Source organism: Cyanistes caeruleus, chromosome 6, assembly GCF_971803275.1.
Source record: "Cyanistes caeruleus chromosome 6, bCyaCae1.hap1.1, whole genome shotgun sequence".
In the NCBI taxonomy this organism is placed as follows: Eukaryota; Metazoa; Chordata; class Aves; order Passeriformes; family Paridae; genus Cyanistes; species Cyanistes caeruleus.
In genome coordinates, this window is record NC_141706.1 from 20,517,526 (window position 1) to 20,542,072 (window position 24,547).

The 24,547-nt window shown below is 40.9% G+C and overlaps 1 protein-coding gene across 9 annotated transcripts; it reads left to right on the plus strand.

The window, feature by feature from the left end:
• Positions 1-17: 17 nt before the first annotated feature.
• Positions 18-21,596, plus strand: GTF2H1 (general transcription factor IIH subunit 1). Of its 9 annotated transcripts, XR_015287996.1 has the most exons (17): positions 50-244; positions 2,321-2,779; positions 4,023-4,191; positions 6,010-6,202; positions 8,577-8,739; positions 10,395-10,488; positions 11,157-11,306; positions 12,213-12,292; positions 13,602-13,732; positions 14,778-14,865; positions 16,169-16,257; positions 17,112-17,229; positions 18,014-18,104; positions 18,191-18,381; positions 19,519-19,634; positions 20,537-20,629; positions 21,188-21,596. XR_015287996.1 is itself a non-coding variant. In XM_086892919.1 (16 exons), exons 2-16 carry the CDS (start codon positions 2,762-2,764, stop codon positions 21,272-21,274), a joined length of 1,680 nt encoding a protein of 559 aa, XP_086749045.1. In that variant the 5' UTR covers positions 27-244; positions 2,321-2,761; the 3' UTR covers positions 21,275-21,596. The 9 variants fall into 9 exon arrangements, 6 of the variants coding, with proteins under 6 accessions (XP_086749044.1, XP_086749045.1, XP_086749043.1 ...); XM_086892919.1 differs by lacking the exon at positions 18,191-18,381 and having other exon boundaries at positions 27-244; XR_015287995.1 differs by lacking the exon at positions 2,321-2,779 and having other exon boundaries at positions 47-244.
• The last annotated feature ends 2,951 nt before the right edge of the window (positions 21,597-24,547 follow it).

Sequence of the window (24,547 nt, forward strand, 5' to 3'; positions counted from 1 at the left end):
GTCATGGCGACGGGGGAGCGGCCGCCACGTGACCGGGGGGAGGGGCGCCGGCGCCACGTGACCGCCGGGGATGCGCGGCGTCGGAGCCGCTCTGTCACGTGGTGCGGGCCCCACCCCCCCCGGCGCCCCGCGGCCCGTTCCGGTCACGTGTCCGCCCCGCCCGCCCCATGGCCCCGGCGGCGGCCGCGGCCCGACCCCCGTAGCGCCGCTCCCACTCGGAGCAGCTCCCGGCGCAACCCGCACGGTAAGAGCCGTCGGCGCGGGGCGCGGGGGAGCGGTGGCGGCGGGCAGGCCGCGGAGCGCGATCCGCATACGGCCGCTCTGCCCTGGCGATCCGTCCCCGGGGGCGGCGGGACCGCGTTGCGATGGTGCCGCGGCGGCCTTTGGCCTCCGGCGCTTCCTCCCTGCCCGGCGGACGTGTGACGGTGGTCGGGCCGGAGCTGCGGTGAGGGAAGGGACGAAAGGGGCGGCGGCACCGCCGATCTGCGCTCCCCGGGGCCGCGGGGGGTGGCGGGCAGATGGCAGCGCTGCGCCGGAGGCACCACGGCCGGGGGCACCGGGCTTCGCCCCGGCGCTTGGCCCGGTGCGGGCGGCGCACAAAGAGGTTCCTTGGCAGCGCCTTCCCCGCCTGCTGCCGGGGGGACGGGCAGACCCCGCCGGGACTGTGCGGGTGTCCTCGGGCCCGTCTCGTGGCAGGGTGACATCCCTCCCGGAGTGCGGGTGATGCCGATCGGGGGAAGGCCGGGCTGGCCCCTCAGGACCGTGTATTCCCCCCGCCGTGCCCAGGACAAGCGGCAGTGCTGCCACCTCTCCATCCCGCTGACAGATCCCTGACACTCCTCGGGGTGCTGCTCTGCCCGCTCCCGGACCTGGCAGCGTCTCTGTGCCGCTGCGGGTCAGACCGGGCCATTGGCACAGATATTCCATGATTCTGCTGTTGCCTGCGGGGAGCGGAAGCCTAGCAGCAGCAGCAAGGCCTGCATTGATCTGTCAGAGCTTGCCTGTCAGCCCGTGCCCACCCTGGCCAAGTCAGGATTAATTAAAACGTGCAAGCGTTTCCTTTATTTCTGCTCAGAATTCGACAAAACCATTGTGGGAAGAGACTGGAGTGAAATGCTGGTAATGGAGAAACCTGGTCTTAAAAGTGGTTAGGAAGATTCACTGCAATGGAGGAAGGATAGCTGTTGGAATTTGATGGTATTTCTAGAAGCTGTGTTTGCTCCCACAGAGCTAGGAGGGGTGGGCTTGTAGGTGGATAAGCACACAGAACATTTCTTTTGGTCTGTGCCAGCACTGAAGCTTCCTGATAGACCTTGCCCATTGTAAGCTGCATCTGAAATTAACATCCCCAAGACAGTCCTGATGACAAGTTGTACCTCATGGTTCCAAGTGCTTTTAGAGCTGTTGACCAAGACCTGCTGCTGGGGAATTTAAAATAAACTGTCTGACCTTCCTATTCTGGAAGATACTTGAACCAGCAGCTGAAGAACAGCAATGCTGCAGCAAATTAAAATTATCACTTAAAGCTGCAAAATAAAAGCATTTCTCTGTATGCATGTGGCAGTTCTTGCCCTGCACAGCAGCAGTGTCATCCTTCACAGTACTGATTTCTGGAAACTTCAGATGTTAAATACAGAGGTTATGAGATTTGGGCAGACACAAATACATCATTGATGGCTCTCTGCTGCATAGTAAGCCTTACATGTCCAAAAAAAAAAAAAAAAAGGAACCTGAGCTGTGTACTGTGTGTGCTTTGCTTAGCAAGGATGTAGCCTTCCCTGTAGGAGACAGGGAATGGAATCCTGAAGCAAGATTCCTATTTTAGAATTTTTTCCTGTACTTATTGTAACACAAAGCCATTTTGTTTCCATTAGTGACAGACAGTAACCTTCCTAAATCCCTATTATTAAAAGGGATTTTTTATTCCTGAGGTACTGTTCTAAAGACAGCTCAGGATTTTTTCTCCATTTTGGGTAGTGCTTATTGTGCTTGTGATTTGTATCATCCCACTACCACTGTAAATTACTGCAGGAAAAAGGAAGTACACCAGTGACAGAAAGAAGAACAGCATGAGCCAGCGTGCTCACCCTCCCATAAGGTGGAATTAGCCACTTGTGGGATAATTTTGCTCTCACACATTGCACACTGCAGGGTACTAGAGTGGCTCTAAAGGAGAAGTTGGTAGCTGCTGATTCTTTGCTTCTGTAGTTGAAAGACTGGGTGCAGGTAGGTGAAATGGCGTTGTAGAAAAGCAGAGAAACTGGCATCAGAATGAGCCTGACTGTGGAAATGCTTTCCTTTTTCTTTCTGTTCTGTACAGGTTTAATTCCTTTGTATTCTGTGGCTTTGCCTCCACTGCATTGGATAATAATGACCCTAAAGGACTATAAAGTAACAAAGAGAGAAAAACATCAAATCTCTAGTCTTGCACGTGGTGAGGTTTCCAGTCTCTGAGAGTCTGTGCCTTTTTCCAGTAAGGATAAGGTGCTGATGAGACTGCAGACCTGCAAAAGGAAACTACATAAAATGGTTGTGTGAATAGCACTGAAAGGGAATAATGCTGCTGGGAGACTGCAATGGATTATGCTAGGGAACAGTCCTGAAATGATGCCATGCAGTTTTCTTTGAGAAAGAAGTATTACCAAGGATGCTCTGAATGTGGCACAGCGTGTTCTAGTGACTGCTGCAGTGGTGCTGATGTGAAAACCCCACATTCAGCTCAGCATGACTGAACTCTATAGCAAAGCCTTGGATTGCTGGAATGGTGAAAGAGCGAAGTGTAAGTGCAGAGCCCTTTTGCCATTATGTCTTTCTATCTACTGTCTTACTTAACTCATTTGCACAGGAGCTTGTAAGACTTCTGCTGAAGAGAATGCTGTGCTACTGTCCAAATTGTCAGAATAAAATGCCTTATCATTCTGCTGGTTGGTGTTCTGTTGTTTTTTATGTTTTTTTTTAAGAAGAAAATAAATAAGTGGATTTAAATGCTTAGAACTACCATTTTGTGATACCTGCTAGTAGTGTGATAGCTGATGCAGATTACAGTCTGAACTTTGGCGTGGGTCCCAGCAAATATTACAGGTATTCTAAAGCACATGAAACATCCACATCAGCATTTGAAAAATATTATTTTGCATATCAGTAGTAAAGGTTATGATACACAAAATACAACAACTGGACATACTAAGTATTTTCAGCAAACTTACCAAAGATGCACATTTTTGATAAGTGTACCAATGGTATGTTTGACAGATTGTAGTAATACTCGCCATCCTTTAGCTCTTGAAAAATTTAAGGCTGAAGGGTGGACCTGGAGAGAGGAATGATAGTGGCTTCTGGGGAGAACAATGCAGCAAATATCCAAAGGCTTGGTGGTTTGAGGCTGCTGACAGAATTATCATTGTGCTGTAATAGGTGTAACATTAGTTCCTCAGGCTTTGGAGGAGAGGGACTGGCCAGCTGCAGTCAAGCGTACAAAACATTGTTCAAGCCTTGGGCAAAACCCATCACAAGAAGAACACCCAAATCTTACTGGACTCCCTTATCTTTAGCACAGTGAACTGAAAATCCATGATTTTTCACATACCTTGTATCCTTCCCTTTTCTGAAATGACTTAGCATCTGCCATTCCCACTGAAGAAGGGAATTGCTGCCAATGCCAGAGGAGATCTGGAATTTGTCATTGCTTAGCTTCAATATTCCTCTGAACTTGAAAAACCAGTAAAGGGACAGAAAACAGGAAAATTTAGTCATCAGTTTAAATGTAACATTTGTGGGTCTTTTACTGGATCAAAAGCAGTATCAGCAATATAATTAGATGAATTATTTAGGTAGCTGGGAGTATTTTGTTTAAATAAATTTGCTGATTGTACTGAAAGAGGGGAGGATGTTTATCTGAAATACTCCCAAAATGATATAGGCATGAACATGTGGGCTGTAATACTTCAACATAGATAGAAGTAGTGAAAGAGTTACAGCAAAAATAATTACAGCTAATCAGCTCAACTGTATGTTTTTAACAGCTCATTGTAGCCACAATGGCAACATCATCTGAAGAAGTGTTGCTGATAGTGAAGAAGGTGCGTCAAAAGAAGCAGGATGGGGCCCTGTACCTGATGGCTGAACGCATTGCGTGGGCACCTGAGGGCAAGGACCGTTTCACCGTCAGCCACATGTATGCAGACATCAAATGTGAGTGAACACTCTCCTGCTGCAGGCAGCGCTGCTGCCAGGGATTTCTAAATATCATACAAAGTTCACCGGCCATATAATGCTACCTAGAGCTGCCTCAGGAAGCTTGAGAGGTCCTGGATCTCTGGCCAGGCTACTCTGTAGCAGCAGAGACCAGGACTGTGGTAAAGTATCACCAGCTTAAGGATGTTACCACAGAACTTCTGTAGTCTTCACATGTTTAACTTACGCTGCATTTACTATTAACTTTGATAAACTTCTGTAATAAATTGAACAGAAAAATAATCTATGCCATATGCTTGTGGAGGGAAGGGTGGGAGGAGGATCAAGGAAGCGTAAAGGATTTTCAGTCTAACACAGAAACTATCTGGCATGTCAGCTGTTTAACTCAGTATCTAAAGCTGTTTTGTTTTTCATATAAAATGAACTCAGTTTTATTTTCATCCAACAGACCATAGTTTCAGAAGTGTCAGCTTCTGTAGTTTGGCCTAGCTAGTAACATTCTAAATAAGCATTTGCTGTTGCAATGGCAAAGTACTTAAAAGTCAAAACTAAACACTAAATGTCTATAGCATGCTTTCTGGCTCCAATTAGTGCTCATATTTCACATGCTCTAATGCCAAAGAAGGAATAAAAAGTAAGTTCTGTGCGTCACTTTGTAGTGCTTTAGTAATTATTGCTGTTTAAAGTCACATACAAACACTGCAGTATGATCAAAAGGGTGTGATGAATCAGAACTAAGATGATCTTTTCTTAAATTTGAAAGTGATAAGAAGTTAAAAGCCCCATTCACCTATAATAATCAATTTCGTGAAGGTTTTATTTAGCTATTAACTTATGCAGCTTGTATTTTAAAAATATACATGTATAAGCATTGAAGTATTTTCAACTTAGATGAAAGATGTATTTTTTGTCATCTAAAATAAAAAAAAGGTGAGATGTATTTGTAAATTTGTAATAGAGAAGGTGATTTAGTGTTGACATCTGGTTCCTGTCTCCCACTTGCTTTAGGGAAAGGGCTGATACTAAAAGTTAGGTTAGTGCCATTTACAGTGCTTCACTGAAGTCACTATAGCACAGCAGTACATAAGCATGTATTCATAAGGATACGTAAGTGTCCCAGCCTCTGCTCCCTCTGGTTATGAGGAGGGAAGCAGCAATTAGATTTTTCTTATCTGAGTCATGAGGGTGTAGTAGTACCTTGGAGGCATTGGTGATTGACTTGGAGAGCACTAGTGGCTAGCTGCACTTAGCTCACCACTGGAAACTGGGATCCTGATGTGATCTTACCCGCCCTACCTCTGCTTTACTGCTGGTGTCCTTCAGCAGGAGCCGGGCCAGATGGAAAAACAAAAGGGGGTGCTTTTCAGTGGATCATTTCCTTGGTTCAGCTTGCTGCACAAACACTAGCAATCATACAAGAAATGCAGCAGGAAGAAGTAGAAAGGGGGAATGAGGTCACCTTTCAGCTGCAGCCTGGATTGGTTCCAGGTTAAAGTGTCTAGGTGATGGCAGCCTCATTTGCAGCAGTTTTCTAATGGATGCTGTGGGGAATGCCAAGATGAATCAGGACTCTTGAGGAGGAGCTGAAGGATATTGAGCAACAGGCTGCTACTGTCTGTGTCTTGTATTTTAGAGTGAACAAGGTGCAGGGTTCAAACTAATTCAAGGGGAAAAACACTGTTCCCTTTTCTCAGCTGCAGTTCACATACAGGATAATGGTATTTAATTGGATGATGAGAATAACTGCTTATAAGCAAATACTCCAGGGAAGACAGTTTCTTGTAAAAGCTTACTGTCTGTCTCTCTCTAATCTAGGCCAGAAAATCAGTCCAGAAGGTAAAGCTAAAATTCAGCTGCAGCTGGTATTGCATGCAGGGGACACAACCAACTTCCACTTCTCCAATGAAAGCACAGCAGTGAAGGAGCGAGATGCGGTCAAGGATCTTCTTCAACAACTGTTGCCCAAGTTCAAAAGGAAAGCTAATAAAGAACTTGAGGAGAAGAACAGGTAAATGAATAGCAGCCTAAAAGTTTGTTTTTGTTTTTTTTTTTTTTTTTCCTTCTGACTGTTAGCTAACTTTATTTCACCATCATGAATGATACAGCCCTCGTTTCCCTAGTAAAAATCTCCCTGCTTTCAATTTTGAGGCAGTTCCTTGAGACTTGCATAACTGTCACATGTTGAGACTACACTTGTGTGCTTAGTGACACGTTCCTGAGGTATAAAGGCAGCCAGTCTGGCTGCCACCCGGTCTTTCTTATCCATAGCTATGAGAGGAGACCACCCAACTAGAAGTCTGTCTCTTTAGTCTTCTTAAATATATATGTATCAGTTAGAAAAGGTGCTTGAAAGATTTTTTTTTTCCTTTTCCAGAAATTTTGTGGAGCCTGTTGATTTTTTATTCCCCCTACAGCCCCATTTGCCCCTCAAATCTTTTCTGATGTTTTATAGACTACTAAATTGGTAGGTATTTTCATGCATCTCACTTGAGAGACTGCAGTTTGTCATTTGGCATACAGGATGTTTATTTTAAGAAATGTTTTGAGAAGATGTTGAGGACCTAAGTCCTTTTCCCAAATGGACTCTTGAGATACATTTCCCTTCCTTTAAAATGTTTGTTAAACTAGTCCCTGTGGCTGCAGAGCTCTTTTCTCTGCATCTCCCCTGATGAATTTCACTTCATTCTAGTGTCTGCTGTGAATCCTGTGTCTAATGGCTTCCATTTCCAAAGACTGCTCTAGTTCTGAACATAGTTAAGTTAAAGCTAGATTTTTCAAAACATGAGAGCATTGACTCATGGGACAGACTTGATCTTAACAAGGAGATTTCCCACAGAAGGGCAAGAGCCCTTGTGCTGCAGCTGTGACACAATCAGGATTAACTGGTTCCAGTACTGCAGCAACCACTAAGGTCTGCAGCAGTGCAGCCTGCTTTGGCACTGTTCCCATACTCGTTTTTTTATGCTATGTGCCTTATTTCTGACAGTATTGATGCTGAGAACACCAGCAGTCTTAGCTCTGAATCTTTGCTTCCTTAAATGGAGTTCTACAGCATCACACCATGAAGTACCTGGAGCTTTTCTAGTTACAGAAAAGCCAGAATCCCTGCATGTACTCAGCCATAGTTTGTTCTTTTGATTAGAAGTCCAAGTCTGGTGATGAGGTTTCATTAGATTAATTGCAAGAGATAAGGCAGAAAAGATCCAGCCTGTTGTGGAAGGGTACATCCAGAGGCATTTCCTCCATTTATTGATATGTGGGAGTTGGGTATGTACCAAAATTCCAAGCTTTAGTGAAATAACCAGAATAACAGACTGCTCTCAGCTGCACTTACATGTAAGAATTGCCACTAATTCATACTTGTGACAATAAGAAAAACTGGAGAAATCCTGGTATTTAAAACATAATAGGGATATCCTGCCACAAAGCTTTCATTTCCACCTCATACTACTTCATCCTTAAAACAGCTAAAGGCTTTCATTCTGTCCAAATTGCAGTTTATCCCCAGACCATGTATACATAAGACTCCTGATTTTTTCATTGTTTGCAATTGATCAAGACCCTGAGGTAGATGCTGGTGAGGTTATTGGCAGATTGTGAACACATATGCACACCTCCCTGAAAATAGCCCAGTGGGTTTCTAATAAGGAACACAGCTGTAAAAACAGCTGCTTTAACATGAGTGAAGATTCAGGTGCATAGTCTTTACATTTTGGATAGTGATACCTGATATCTGGATGATAACTTTTGTAAACATTGCTCCCTGGTGGAAGTAGTGACATGGAATGTGTCTCACACTTGTGCTGTGTCTGATTAAGGGATCAAGATCCTACTGTTACCACACAAACATAAATGAACAACCATTGGGGTAATATGTTTTAAGGGATCTTATTCCATACATATTTTGTGATCTATACTCTTACACTAGAATAGAGATCTGTAGCTACTGCGTTTTAAATTCTTAAACTGAGGGTTGGACAGCGCTGAAATCTTGTTGGTTTGTTGTTTTTTTTTTTTTCTCCCCCATCATACTTCTGTTATGGAACAACAAGAATAATCATTTTACAGTTCAGGAAATTCCAGTCCTGGTGTGCAAAGACACAAAAGCACCGCAGAATATTTTAAGACAAGACACAAATCCCTCATTAACTTTTTCTTAAGCATTACTGTTTCCTAGCTTTCAGTGTTAACATCCATCTCTTAAGTCTTTTCAGACAAACAGCGCTATTAACATTGGTTGTTTACATAGTCTTGTTAAGAAATGCACAGCATTTTGAAAGAAAAGTTGGTTTCTGGTTTTTTTGTGAACTTGTGTTAGTTGTGGAAATACTAGTGATTTATTCTTCACTGTTTCAATTCTATTCATTACATTTTTTTACCAGAATGCTGCAAGAAGATCCTGTTTTGTTTCAGCTCTATAAAGACCTTGTTGTGAGCCAAGTAATCAGTGCTGAAGAATTCTGGGCCAACCGTTTAAGCCTGAATGCAGGGGATAATTCTGCAGCACCTCATAAGCAGGATGTGGGCATCTCTGCAGCATTCCTGGTACGTTGAACCTTTAACCTTTAATAGGCTGTTAGACCAAACAAATTGGGGAAAGTGAGAGTTATGCTCATGCACTTTATTCCCATGTATATAAATGTACTTTCCTGGTTCTTCAACATCTCTCTGCTACTCCAAGTGTAAAGGAGGAAAAAAAAATGTTTCCTGCTAACCTGGAACCTCAAAATTTTGTCACTTTAAGATGCCCAATTTGAACTTTAAATTGCCTATAGGCAGACGATGTTTGTCCTGCTGCTCTACCTTCTGTTATACCAGAGTGATGTGAATATATCACATCACTAGATTAAAGTGTATGAGCTCAATAAATTAAAAAACATATCTATGGCAGCATTGACATGCATAAATTAACCTTTCAACATAAGGATTTTATTTCCTTCCCAATTTTTTAAACTAATACATGCTTTCAGCTACTTGAAGAACAACTTGTGTATCTGAAAGCTCATTCTGTCTTTTTGCCTAACTTTCAGTTATTTTATCCATTTGTAGAAACTATGCTTCAGTAATTTCAGTGCAGTCTAAAAGTAATTTAGGTACAACTTCAGATTCCTCACACAGAGACATGTTTCTGCTTCTGCAACAAAATTCACAGATGGGAATCTTTAGATGGAATCCCACTTCCACCTTTGTAATGACACGCAGTAGGTTTGGGAGGGAAAGAGGAGGTAGGAATTGTTTTAATTTAGTTGCTGTACAACCACTTGGTTTTTTCTCTCCCTTGGAAATACCTGAATCAGTTGCCAAACAAATCCGACTGATCTGATTTCCTGTCTCCCATTATTCTTACACCTTAATGTTAAAAAAAAAACAAACCACAATGAAGAGTAAACCCACCAAAGCTTCGAAATGGAAGCATTTTTAAACTAACTGGTTATGTTTGTGTCCTCTGCATTTGTGAAGAAGAAAACGTCAGATATATGTGTGTCCCAATTGATGTTAAATCTGACTGGCTGTGCTCAGAATGAGAGATAGCGTAGGAAGAAGGTGGTACAGAAGCTGGGCTTGAGGTACGCAGGAAGAGGAGGAAAAGGCAGCAGCCTGGGCAATCATGTACTTTTCCTGTTTCTGAGAACTGGACAGAGCACTCGCCTTCTCCAGAGATTCTAAAGAGATCACTGAGATCTAAGTTCAAAGTTCTGACTAAAGCTAACCCTCAAGCTTTAAATTCAGTGTTACCAGTTATACTAAGATGTTTTTAGTGTACAAGGGCATAAGGTGTAAGAGCCATAAATCCTTTTTTGTCACTTCATTATAGCCGCTGATAATTCATTAGCTGAATTGTTGAGTGAACAATAAAACATGAGGTATATACAGTATCCTTACTTAGTTTTACTTTTACTTGACACAAGGATAAACATAAATTAATTAAGCATACCTTGTTTTGACCATTGGAGTGCTCCTTGCTTTCTAAAGCCTGCAGTCTGCTTGTTAAATCATCCCTTAAGTGGCAAATATAATAAAGTAATTCATGTTTTCTTGTTCATTCTTCATTCTAAAATTACTATGCTATGGATTACTGGAGGAAGAAAATTATTTTGCCTGCAGCAGACCTTGCTTGCAAGATGACAGTTCTTTTCCTTCTCCAGTTAGAGAAAGCATCCAGACATGACTGGTTTTTTCCCCTGTGTGCTTTTTCTCAGGCTGATGTACGGCCTCAGACAGATGGCTGCAACGGGCTGAGGTACAACTTGACTTCAGATATTATTGAATCTATATTTCGGACATACCCTGCAGGTAAGAGCAGTGTTTTATGTAGCAAACACATCCATTTAAGATTGGTCTTTTTACTTATTGGAGAAAGACTAAAATATTAGTCTGAGCCTGGAAGTATAAGGGACTGTATCTTCCAGTCTTCTGGATAATTTTCCCTGTCTCATTAGAGGGATGGGAAGAAGCATATGTTCTTAAAACATATGTTTCTTAATTTTGAGAAGTTTCATAAAAGCATTAAATACACTTTTGAAATGAAAACTTGATTTTATTAAATGAAAAAAATTTAACTTGTGTTGAAATTTTGTTTTTTAAATTGAGAGTAAATGTGTGAGTCCCATGATACTCTTCTACTCAGTGTTCCAATTAATTGTTATTTTGAAATCACCTTTGGGAGGAAAAGAACCTGATTTCCATAATTTCCTGTGCACTGTAATGAACATTGATTAATTTTGGCCCCTAGTGTGGGGGCAGTTCAAGAGTGTTCAGGCCACTGTTACATCCACTTTTCAAAGCTTTACAGGCATAAATGAGTACCTGTTTGCTCATGCTTAACTACTGCAGTCTCTTCCATTTAATAAGAATGAATAGAGACAGCCAGAAAGCAAGGAAGCCATCAAAGAAACGGTGACATAAAATACCATGTTAAGATTTGTGGAACACTTTGTAATTGTTCTGGGTTTTGTTCACAGTGAAAATGAAATATGCAGAAAATGTTCCACATAACATGACCGAGAGGGAATTCTGGACACGGTTTTTTCAGTCTCATTATTTTCATCGGGACAGGCTCAATACAGGCTCAAAAGACCTCTTTGCAGAATGTGCCAAACTGGATGAGAAAGGTAAGGTGGTTGTCTCTGAAAGCTACAGTTGTTCATGGAAAGTTAGCTAAAGCTTTGTCATTCTGAGCATGTTTCATAATGAAGCATTTCTGGGAACAAAGTAGCCTTTGGAAAGTGGCAGCACTAGTAGTAAGCTTTACTACAAATTCTATAATATGCCATCCTGGTAGATTGATGATGTGCCATCAGTTACTATGGAATAATTTTGTGTACACAGTAGGTTTTGTCTTGTAGTATGTGCACAATTTACAACAGGTACAGCTTTTGTTATAGATGGGGTTTTAGTAAGTGAGCTTCCTGTTAGTCCAGATTTTCCAGAGGAGTTGTCATCCTTGTTCTCTGTCAGTCTTAGAATCTGAAATTCTAAAGTATTATCTGACTCAAGTTTTTTATTAACTTTTGAGAGAGGTTTGTGATGATACAAAAATGTGGGGAGTTGGGATCATTTACCACAATTCCATAATGTGTATTTTGGCTAATGGAAGCCTTCTCTTAGGAATGCAAAACGATTTTCAACTCAAAGGTATCACCAGATATAAACTGTCATACTACACAGGCGGGGCAGCAGAACAGTGCCAAAATTAGAAGAAACATAATTTTGGCTTCCCATTTCCCACTACTATAACTGCATCTCAATTTATTTTTTTTAATCAGTGTTCAGTGATGTGTGGAAGTTGGTGAAAACTGGGCTAATTAGTAGGAAGATGTTTTGGTGTAACTTCCCACATTTATTGCTTATTTTAAATGGAACTTTGAAAAGGGTTTAAAGTTTTAGTCCCAGTGTTATTTGTACCTGTGCAGAACCTTTGTATTCTTCTAAAGATTAAATATAACCCGGTGATCCCATAGTTATTCTACTTGTTTAGATACAGTTTTTCCATGATTTTCAAAATTTGTTTCACACAGGCTTAAAAGCGATGGTGTCTCAAGGAGTGAAAAACCCTCTGATAGATTTAACAGCTTTGGAAGATAAAACATTAGATGAAGTAAGTACTTGGGGGAAAAAAACCAGGAAACAAACAGAAAATCCGAAAGGAAACCATACCCCTTCCTTAGTTACATTTAAGTGGATCCTTTTTTTAAAACCACTACAAATGCTAATTTTAAAACCCTTACTAGGCAGTTGTTGGGTATTCAACATTCGTACTATTGTGTGTGTATAGGGAAATTGAGACTGTGCCCATGGACCTATGTGGTCACATCTGCCTTGGTGTGCAGAGTGTAAATACAGGACTTCCCTTTTTTAAAGAATTACTCTTTCATTTGGCTTTTTTGTCTCAAGTGAACTTTTTGGGGTTTTTCCTACCTTTTAGACTGTGACAGTGTACAGAAGAGTAGCGCAAAACAGGAAAAAGTCTTTGGTTTGTTCTTACTTTGAACATTGCTACTTGATTTGGCCTAACTGAAGGACACTTTATACAGGATTCATTGTTTAACTTCAAATACCTTTTTTTTGCTAAAATTATGGCTAACTGGAGCTATTACCTGCCTCCAAGAACAAGTTAAAAGAATTCATATCAGTGGTGTACCATAACATGAAGTAACTTAGAGATGTGCTTTTCTGAAGGTGATCCAACTGAAACTGTTCAGTTGTAGTTAATAATGAAGCTGCATATCTAAGTTTTTTGGTGGTGGTTTTTTTTTTTTTTTTAATTTATTTTTTTCATTTTCTTTTTGTGGGAGTTGTCCAAAGCTAGCAGCTTGAAACTGGACCATGAGTTTAGGACAGGTGTGTTGGAAGTGCTCTGCAAATTGCCCTGCTTTGCTTTTGAGGCAGGTTAACAGCAAGCATGAAGCTGCCCATGGGGTGAAGTGCCACCTGGCAAGTGGGGAACTCTGCCAGCATTTTAAGGCTTGAAGTGTTTTGAATTTTCTAGGGGTATCACATCCTCCTGACAGGTATATTTTAGCCAGTGGGCTGCTGGTGTCCCACTAGATGTAAAAAAGCACTCAGTAAAACTATTGTTGTCTTTCCCTTGCTATCAGTGCCTGTTTTGCACAAGGGATCCTTAATTTTTTTTAAGCTAGTTCTGTTTTTACTCATATCATGGTCTTATAAAATTACCTGTATAAGACTTGTTACCTTTTCTCTGACACCTCTAAATTGACAAGTGTTAGCAGAATAAAATAGTCACTGTAGATTTTTCAAAGTATGAGGAGGAGATGATGGAGGCAAAGGTAGGAAAATGATGCTCTGGATGATGATGCAGAGATGGTGGCTTCCTCACTCAAGGGAAAACAGAATTGTCCTGCTGCTCTGGGGGCAGGAGGGAATTAATGTTGTTTTCTTTGTAGGGCTATGGTGTTGCTTCTGTGGCCTCTACATCAAATGCCTCAAAGTCCGCTAGAGAAAGTAGCAATGCTGCCATCATAAAACGCTTTAATCATCACAGTGCCATGGTCCTTGCAGCTGGCCTCAGGAAACAGTAAGTTTCAGTGTCGTGTAAAAGATTTTTGGAGTAAATTTTAAGCAATTTCCAAAACAAAAGCACATCTTCAATTATTCATACAACCTTTAATTTTTTATGAATGAATTATTTTTCTCTAAAAATGAAAATACCTCTAGGTTTCATTTTACTTTATAGAAGTTTTTCAGAGCTGTTTGAAATGATGACTGCTATTTTTAACTGAGTTATCATATAAAGCAGATTAAAAAGGAAATAATGTGTCTGCCCTAGATGTCTAGCCCTGGTGAAGGGTGAAGTAGGCTGTAGAAGGCTGTGCTGTGTGGAGGTGAGGTCTGGTGCAGGGAGTTCATATTTCCTGCCTTCCAGGAGCAGGTCTGCTTGGGCTTCCTGCAGTGTGGCATTGGTGGATCAGATGAAAGACTCCTCAGGTGCAGTACCCTGCCCCTGACCAAAAACACCTGTCAGGTCAACTGCTCTACAGCTGCTTTATGGACAGCCAGCAAGGATTACCACTCTACTCAAATCCTACAGACCTTAACTGTGAGAGATCTCAGTTAATATTTCCTTCTGTTTAGCTGGGCTCCCTCACATCATTCTTCTGTTTTGTACAAATTGAACACTTCACCTTAAGCAATCTCTTCTGGGCAAAGTGTGTTTCTGTTTCTCAGTTCAGAGTGTCAACAGGATAGGTCTCCTGGAACAGTTGTACTGCAGGGCTCCCAGAGCTCTGCTGATACCCAGTTGCATAACTGTGTGTACAGAGTGGTTCTAATTTAGCCATGATTTTGCTGTGTCCCACATGCACTGTTGGCATGCTGCTATTTCTGAAGAGAGGGACCAGCACCTTCCCCTGCTGTTGAATTTCCCCTGTGACAGACAGGGTTAATGTGAGGAGTTGGTTCCTTCTGTCTACATCAATTGCTAGAAATTAAGACATAAGGGGAAAAAAGTATGGGAACATGCATATAAAGTTTTTGAAACAGATGTATTTACTTTGTCTCTAGCTTGTATCTTAAGTTTCCTGTGAGGTGAATTCTTCTTAATGCTGTTTCTCTATTTTAAGAGAAGCACAAAATGACCATTACAGTGAGACCAGCAGTACGGATGGAAACTCCAGGGATTCAGATTTCTTTCAGCCACCACTGAAAAAGGTATAAAGTTAGCTGCTGTGATTCTAACTGAATGGAACTGGAAGCTCTGTCTCAAAAAATTGCTGAAAGTTCCTTACCTGTTTTATGCCACATCTGAAGTGAAGCTTTTTTAGCCTTGTTTAGAAGTATGTAGAATAACAACCTGACAGCCTGTAAGAAGCCTTGTTACCTCTGTTAGTAAACACAAATAAGTTACACATTGAAGTATTGTGCTGTTTATCTCTTCAGTAGTGCCCAATGAAAGTAAAATATTCCAAGATGCTTCAGATTGGACTCAGAAATCTGGTTCTTTCCATTTGCTGCAGTTCTATTTTCAGCCCATTTCCTTTTGTTTTTCTTTCAAATGCCTGAAAACTTCTAGAGAACATCCATCAGAAAAGTATATTGGTGTTCAAGCACCAATATTAACCTGTCAAGTGTGTTGTTTGTAGAGGGGATGATGAAACTGCCACATGACAGCCTTCATCTTATTCAGAAGCTAAAGTGAAGTTGAACTTAGAGTGTAGTGACACCTGGTACAGTGAAATACAGGGCAACAGTCTGGTCTAGACTAACCAGAGCAGCTCACAAATTGGAAGAGAGTACTGTAAAGTTTGTTATAAAACTGAATTGAATGCTCTTCCTTGACAGCCTAAACAGAATACGTCAGAGAGACTCAAAACTTGGCTATATTGTGAGAAAACCTTGTAGAATACATGTGTTGTTAGGTGTTTGGGAGTCTTTGACTTCCCTCAAAAGCTGCAAGTTTTACTGAGCAGAAAATTACATAGCAAGACTAAAAGAAATGTGATGAAAAGGGGAGTGAAAAAGTAGCTGGAGAATAGGAGACTTCAGAAATGGTCTTCTAGTTGTACAAAGTCTGATATCACTGTGCTGTTACCTCTCACTGCTAATACTCCACAGCTGTGCTGTCACTAGCTAGCTTGGGGTAGTAACTGTGGTTTTAGTCTTAGACTCCTATACACCAGTTATTAAATCATTAGTATTTCTGCTAATCTGGAGTAGGATGGACATAAATAGAGAGCATGAATGATTTTCTATGTTCACTTTTTGGAAGTGGTAGGGACTGCCTAATTTTAGCCAGAATCTGGACAAAAAGCAGTGATGCTAAGTCTTCCAAATGGCCCATCCTGAACACTGGGCATCACTCCCTCTGGAGGGCAGGCATGAGTCATTCCCTACCCGGGTTTTCTTCAGTGTTTTAGTAACCCTTCAGCTCAAACTTGGTGCACCAGAAGAAAGCACTGGATGTATGGACTTGTGCCTTCATTAGTAACATATATCATTATTTGGCTCATTTTAGGTAAAACTGCAGGAGGCCATTGAATACGAAGATTTATCAAAGAATAATAGCGTTAAAACTATTGCACTAAACTTAAAGAAATCTGATAGGTAAGTTAAAATCATGCATAGCTATTTCAGCAGAGCCAGTTTATCAGGGGTTTCATCGCAGCCCACACAGGACCAGCTGATTTAGTCCCCACTATACCACACTGAGGTGTATTACAACTAAGTTTAGAAACCTAATATGAGCTTTTGCATAAACCAATTTCCCTCTTAAATTTGTAGTTTTATTTCTCAGAGTGGTTGGGGTAAGAAGAGACACCTGAAGATCATCTAGTTCAACACCCCTGCCAAATTCCATCTTACTTTTCAGAAGTAAGCCAGCCTGAATGGCCTTGACATGTAATTTCAGTGAAAGCCCAACAGACCTCTGTTCACAGTTCAGCACATCGTTGCAGCTTTCAGTGGAAAAATGTGTTACATATGAAAATATATAGAATTCCAAGAGAAATCCACTCCCAGGCAAAAAAGTGTGATTGGGATAGTTGGGAGTGCTCAGTGGTCTAGAATTTTTCTAGTAGTAGCACTCCTGTTTTCTAGACTTTTGAGTTTGAGAACCATAGATGTAACATCAGAAAAGGAGAAATACTACCAGAAAGAGAACAGTCTCAGTTGAAAGTGATGTGAATTGCTCTATTCTAATGATACTTTAAGAATTTGGTGGCAGGGGTACCTTTTCATTGCAAAATAATGATCACAGATTTAGCAATAGAAGCTGTGATTTGTTGCCATACCATCCCTGACTCAGCCTCTTCCCATGTGGCAATATATTGTACTTTGTCAATAAATAAAGTAGTGTCAACAGTTGCAAAGCATCTAAAATTAGAAACAGTAGAAGAACTCTCCAGGAGTTTGTTCTCTTGCTTTACTCTTACTAATAACACTTTTTTCTCACCTCACAGGTATTACCATGGTCCAACTCCAATTCAGTCACAGCAATATGCAACCAGTCAGGATATAATTAATTCATTTAATAGTATTAGACAAGAAATGGAAGCATATGTACCCAAACTAACTCAGGTATGGAAGTATATTCTAAAAATTTCCATCCGCATTAAAAATTCATATTAAAAATTCTGTATCTTAGCTTAGCATCTTGATTTCTGTACAGTTTTGTGTCTCATGTCTACTGAAGTTTCAGCTTTTCATGGTAAATTATCTCAAATTTCTGTTAAATTATTTATTTTACAGGTTTAGGTGGTACCTTTTGAGCTGTTACGTTTAAAATCAGCACAATAGGAAACTGAGTCATTGCTGATGCTCAGTTATATTCTCCTGTTCCTGCCTTCTTTTGAGGAAATGGTAAAGGTATAAGATAGTAAAGCAGGGCAGTCATGCACAGGCCAGTGTACTGATCCCACCTGGAGAAGTTTAGGAGGTTACAGTGGGCAGATTTTTAACTGAACTGGTCTTTTGCTCCTAAATGCTTAGGCTGTCTGCTGTGTGCTGCACAGAAGCTCTGTGCTGGCACCTGGAGGGCAGCAAAGCCCTTTGGCAAATCTCCCCAGTCAGCATCTGAATTTACCTGCTTGTAAACCTAGTTTGGCTCTAAGTAAAGCAGCCACAATTCTGCTACACTTCTGCATAGTAATGCTCTGTCTTATTTCAGAGTAAATGCACAGCCGGTTCAAGGTCTAGGTAGAGAAAAGGTTATAATTGATTTGAGAGTTTTCACTGCAAACGAGCTATAGCACTTAATTCTGGAGAAGAGCAGAACCTGAACTTCCATGTAGTTGTTCAAGTATTCTTGTTTTAAAAAGAATTTATTAAAAAAAGTGACCAGAAATATTCTTTTTCTGCCCAGGTTCTTTCAAGTGGTGATGCTGCCAGCACTATTGCAGTCCTGTCACCTGGAGGAGCACTTATGCAGGGTGGAACACAGCAAGCCATAAACCGTAAGGATTTGGGATATCTGATGCTTTAATCATGTCCTGTTGCATTGCACAGCACTACTTGGCTTGCTGTTTCATCTCTCCCTTAGAGTATGTTACAGTGATAAAGTATGGAAACATGTAGCTGGAGTAGTACTGGGTTACAGCAACAAAAGAAAGGCACCAGCCACACCATGGGGGTGGTAATGGCTACACCGGTGCTGAGGCAAGTGAACAAGAGAGCATCTTACACAGCAAGTAACAAAGGAAACACCTGATAGATACCAAATTGTCTTAACAGGTACAGGGTTTTACTTGTTCAGCATTTCTGATTTATTTTTTTTCCTGGATTATAGAATATAGCATACTCTGTGAAAACTCTTAAGGAAGGAAATCCTAGATAATAGTCTGAAACTTAAATTTTTTGCAGCCTGCATTTTAATATCCACAGCTTGCTGTGAAAAAAAAAGCAACTTCCTTGTACACTGCAAGGGCAAATCAGACAGCCTTTCCTTCTCACATCTCTATTCAATCACCCCTATCCCTGTTGTCAGATTGCTGCCAGTTTGAGTTCCGTCTTTTGAGTCTCACAGCAGATGAATCCCTGTTGTCAGGATTTATTAGTTTTCTAGCTTGTCTTGTGTTACTTGGTCTGGAAAGCAGCAAAAAGTAATTCAGACAGGTGAAAGAGCAAGTGTGAGGTCTTTATGGTACTGAAAGAAAAGGAATCAGCAAGCAGCGGTGAGGCTTTCTTACCCATCCTGGTTGACATATTGAGTGCTACACTTCACTTTGAGCCTGTCCAGCACTTCTTTCTTTTAACAGCCTCATCCTGAAATTTAATCTTCACTGTTGAGGTCACTGTGCTCATCCTCAGCAACCCCTTGTACTTTTTGTTTGGGTTTTTAAGTTGTGGCTCTTTCCTTGTTCATGAACCCTGTCACCCTTTCTTCTTTAAGGGTGCCTGGGACTCAGTTCTCTTTCTCCTGTCTGGATTCTTCATCTTCCACATGCTGTAACCATATTGCTAACATAAAATAGAGGGGAAAACTTGAAGTACCCACCACAGAGTTCTTAGCACTGTGCTGTGAAGACAACATAGTGCTGGTGCCAGCAGCAGCACTGCCACACTGTTAGAACAATACAAATATACTGCTTCTAATCCTGGATTTGGTTTGGTGTCCATTCTTTGCCTAGCATGGATCTCCCTAAATAACACACAAGCTTCCAAGTATAGAGCCATAAATAGCAGCTGACCTGATCTAACAGCTGCTGATTGTCTTGATCTGATTGCTGCTGAGGTGTGAGGCACCTCAGTGTTCCTCCCAACCAGTCTTTCTGTGACTGTAGGGGAAGTGTATCTTGCTAAGCTCCTTCATTAGACCTAGTTCTCGTTTTTCATTTGAGTGATGTGAAAAAACCCTTTTTCCTGTTGCAGAGATGGTGCCAAATGACATTCAGTCTGAACTGAAACACTTGTATGTGGCAGTAGGGGAACTGCTACGACACTTCTGGTCCTGCTTCCCTGTTAACACACCATTCCTAGAAGAAAAGGTAAGGCAGAGCTTCCTCTTGTGGCCCTGGTTATAATGTGGTTTAGAATGACCATAGTTTAGAATGGCTGTCACTATTGACGTATAGAACTAATACACATGCCTCAAATCCGTACAGCACTTACTCATCTCTAGAACTGAAGGTCACAAAATAACATGAAACCTTCTTTTCTTCAGCAGTTCTGCTGGTACTATTCATTAAAATCATCCTTGTCCCTGCCTCCCTGTTAGCTCCCTTTAGGAGCAGTAGCCACCAGTTTCAAACAGAATGGGCAGCTCAGTTGTAGCTGCAGGGTTCTCATTCCAGTTTAAAACGCAAAAACTAAAACCTCCCTTTCCCAGCTTTAAGAAATAACCTCCTCAGTGACAATACAAGCAAGTTTCCCCTATTCTTCTATCCATTGCAAAAATCACTCTCATGCCTTCAGAACACACACTGCTTTTGAGAACTAAGTTGCCTTCAAGGACAGATGTTTGTCTACAGGCAAGTCTATGATTGAAATTATTTTTCTGTTGCTTTTGACCTCACATAGATAACAAAGATAAAAATTTGCATTCAGATACATTCACAAGTCTGCTGCAAAATGTGTCCTGAAAATCCACAGTCTTTGCTTGAAGCAAAAGTTATTTTGTGAATATCTTGTATCTATAGTGTTTTTTAAGGAAGTAATAATCCTAGTGACACGCTGCACTTTCAGTCATACTGCACTTATCTCAAAAAGAAATACAGAGAATTAGAGTCTGATGCTTGAATAACTTTCCTTCCTCAAACTACACAAACTTGAAGTAGCCCCCAGAATTAGTTATTAGGTGTTTTGCTGGAGAACAGTTTGTTACAGGAAATGAAGCTTCTGTCTTACTATAATTCTTGAATATTGTAATACTGGTTTCTGTCTCTCTCAGGTTGTGAAAATGAGGAGCAACTTGGAAAGATTTCAGGTTACAAAGCTCTGCCCATTCCAAGAAAAGATTCGGAGACAATATTTAAGCACAAATGTAAGGGAAAAGTACTGTTTAATTATGTGGGTGCATATTAATAATTTCAGTCTTAATTATGATCAGATGATAGCTTTGTTACTTCTTAACCTAGGGCATTTTAATTTTTTGGTTGACTAGGAAATGGGAAGAGGGAAATTGGGTACACAGTTAAGCAGTCATCTCTTCCTGTCCAATTTGCTGAGTGATGCCAGCAACTGACAAGAACTGTAACTTGAAGTTACAGGAGTGATAAAACAGGGAAAAGGGAAGTCACATTTCATTTTCCACTTCCACCATGAGCAACTTCAGAACCCCACCCATGTCAGATTTGAAGTGGTCACATACTGAATACCAGAACCAACAGCACAATGAGTTGTCACTTCCCCCTGACCTTTCAGCTCAGCAGCTCTCTGCATTGCTCTCCCTATGGTTATTTTGCAACAGAGCCTCAGGGTCCTTTCTCTGATTTTAGGAAGATTACTAGTAGTGAATAAAGACAAGAATGCACCTGAAAGGGAGGGGAGGGGATCTGTTTTCCAGCAGCTGGGACAATGTTTTCTCCCTTTCCTGTTTCAGTTGATAAGTCATATAGAAGAGATGCTGCAGACAGCCTACAATAAGTTCCACACGTGGCAGTCCCGGCGCATGCTGAAGAAGACGTGAGGGCACATCCTGTACAGGTCTGAGAGAAAAGCCTGCAATAGGGTAGGACTACAGCCTAGGTATGTGCAGATCTTAGAGTTGTTGCAGGAAGACTGCAAGCTGTGGACTTCTGGAAATGATGCTAACTGAACTTGCACATTTTTGAAAAAGAACTGAGATTAAACTTGAAAACTGGGGAGAAAAGGAAGAACCAAAATGGAAGAGCTGAGGCGCAAATATATTTAAAAGACACTGTTTACTGCAGTTACTCAGGAACTGCTTTTGATTTGCATAAAGAGCTGCTTTCAGAAATAAAAAACTTAAAGAGGGTGTATTAATAAAATTTGTTTTTCTGTCTAATTTTTTTTAAGAAGTGTATGGCACAGGGTAGATCTCAAAAGTTTTTCTTCACTGGATTCTGACATTTTCTTGGGTTCTGTTTGTACTTTCTGCAACAGTTTAACAATGATGTTTTAAAACATAGCTGAGACTGTTTTTGCTTCAAACATCTGGGAGAGCGTAGCTGTCAGAAGACAAGCTCCTGCCATATATATTTCCCCATCAATTGGAAGCAAGAGACATTGCACTGAAAGCTGTTCATGGTCTGGAGTCCCTAAAGGTACACAGGGGCAAAGTTTTGCCTGAAGTCTTCGATTTTTATGCAAAATTTTTTCAGCCATCAGTTTTGCATGTTTCCTTTTGAGTGCAAGTGTGTGCTACTGCAATCTTTTTTTTTTATGGTGGCATTTGTTCTGAGAAGAGAATGCATTTTTAAAAATGAAGTTAAATAAAGTTTCTTACAACAGAAGTAATTTATTTTCAATTCTAAGGCATTTTTTATTTCTTCTCCTAAGTCTGTTTTCCTTCACTCTTTCCTTTTGACTATTATACTGTTTTTGGCGAATTGATAATCACTGCAAAGAAAAAAATGTGTTATTTACAGTGTCCATAGGTATTGGGAATCTGTGCCATACTTTGTTCTAAATAGAAACAGTTCACAGTTTCAGACCAACTTGTCTTGTATTAAATGTGACTTAAATGCAAAGTAACCCCCTTTTCTAGAATATATGCAGTTTATGACAACCTTGTATTTTTTGGTCACTTTGACTGGACGAAAGCCCATTATGGGCTACTAAACTTTTTTACTTCAGATTAAATGTGACTGTTAAAGATGTATCTACTACAAAGACAAATCATACTGACAATATGTATTCAAAGCAAGCACAGCAGTGTGCAGTACAGTAGAAGAAATTCCTCAAGCCTGCATGATGGCTTAAGACTACATTTTGGTATGATGCTCAAACATGATAGTATGATGTTGGGTTAATAATTCTTGAAAATTCCTACAGCAGAAAAGATGTATTGGTGTAGCCAAGTGGGTGCGTGTTCTGTGCTCTGCTGCTCCATTTATGCAAGAGGGGTTTTTTCTTTTTCTAGTGTGTGGAAGTCAGCGGCTTCTTTTGACCCTTTTCTTTCAAAATTTGTATTATGCTATAACATTCTGGTAAAAGCTGTTTCAGTTAAGCATCACTGTCTGCACCAAAGTCCTGTTCAGAAGTGTGTGCATATTGTTCAGCCTCGTTCCCTGTCTGTTGCTGCAGATCCATGCATGATCCCTGCCCCGCGCTGTCCAGGTGGTTCTGCTACAAGAAGTGACTGGGCTCAACCAGAGATGCCCACTGGTCTTGACAGGGTGAAAATGTCACTAGGAGTAAACAGATGCACTACAGCATTTGGGGAATGAGGTGCACATCTTGTCAAGAGTTACCTCTTGTGAGAACTAAACTTTATCTAAAATTTAGGCTTAGGGTGGGGCTTTATGAAGCCAAATCCCCTTGTAAGTGCAGGCAGCTCCCAGAAAAAAAAGGTAGTTTTGTTCTCCCCCAGTCCAAAGCATTTGGTCTAGCAATTCTGGGGCCAAATTCCAACTGAAAGCTAACACACCTTTCATCATATCAGAGGGCTAGGGTCAAGAAAACAGGTCTGAATTACATTCTAACTGTGCCTGAAGCTATGAGCAATGCATTTAAGTATTAGACTGCACTGAGACTTTACTTAAAAAAATCTTAGAAGAGTTTTGAATACGGAACTAATTCACATTTAATTGGAATGTATCTAGTGTTCCTGGAACGAATGGGCGAAATGGTTAACATGGCGATAAAGTGTCAGTGCATCACAAGAACATTTTACAGCTCCTAGGACTGATGTTTATAACCATTTTGGGGATGGTGTTGCAATAGCTTTAAGTTATTATAATGATATCAGGCTATCAAAATGTACCTTAATGACCAGAATTAGGGGGAGGAGGACTATGATACTAAATTCAACAGTTTTGCCTAGAGGCTGTACAGGCAAGGCTGCTATGCACTTCATATTGCTTTTTCAGGTATCGTGGCAATAAGGCACAGGCCCCTCCTCAAGTAAAGGGAGGTAAACGAAATATTCTTTCTACATTGTGTTCCCCTTTTCTGTAGCATGGTCCAAAACACAGATTCATTCCTTAAGTTTTGAAACTGAATAATCACGCATTATATTACTATTGGAATCTTTATACTGACTTGTATTTTTAATGAGAATTCATAAAACTTGTATCATTGGCATTGATCTAAGATTTGTAGAATAAACCCTACTGAATTCTGAAGTGAAGTCTTCTCTAATGCTTAGGCTGTGTTTTCTAATTGAATTAAATCCCTAACAGGCTCTATTGAAGTCTAAATAGAGAGAATTGTGTGTAACTCGCCTAGCTGTCCCCAGGTGCTGATAGATTAGTAGCAAAAGGGTTACAATGTAATTATTGACAAATTGTTTCATTTTCAGGCTTTGAAAACTTCTACTGTTGCACATGGAATCAACACCATTACTAGTGCTACTGTTCCTCTGTTCCATATCATACAGAAACCACTTTTACTCTCCAGGGATTAGTGCTCTTCTTGTTCCGGATATTGATGCAGCAGCTGTTGGTTCAGGAGAGCTGCACAGGAGCTTTGTCAGTCACTCTAATCCAAGGTTTGCTAGTAATGGAGAAGGGATAGTGCAGATACCATCCTGTGCATTTCAGCAGATGAAGATATTTAGATGCACCACAAAAAAGGCTGGGCTAATTCTCTCCCAGGAGCTCTACCCCACCAGGGACAGGAGGTGACTGCCTTCCAGTGCAGCCACCCTATAAGTAGCTTCTTACATGCTCGCAGGGTAGCTCTCAAGACTACCATCTGCAGCTTCCTAACATGGCAAAGATCTCACCAAGGCCCTGTTGTGCTTTCCCAGATGGATTAGTTTTTCCACCACTCTCTG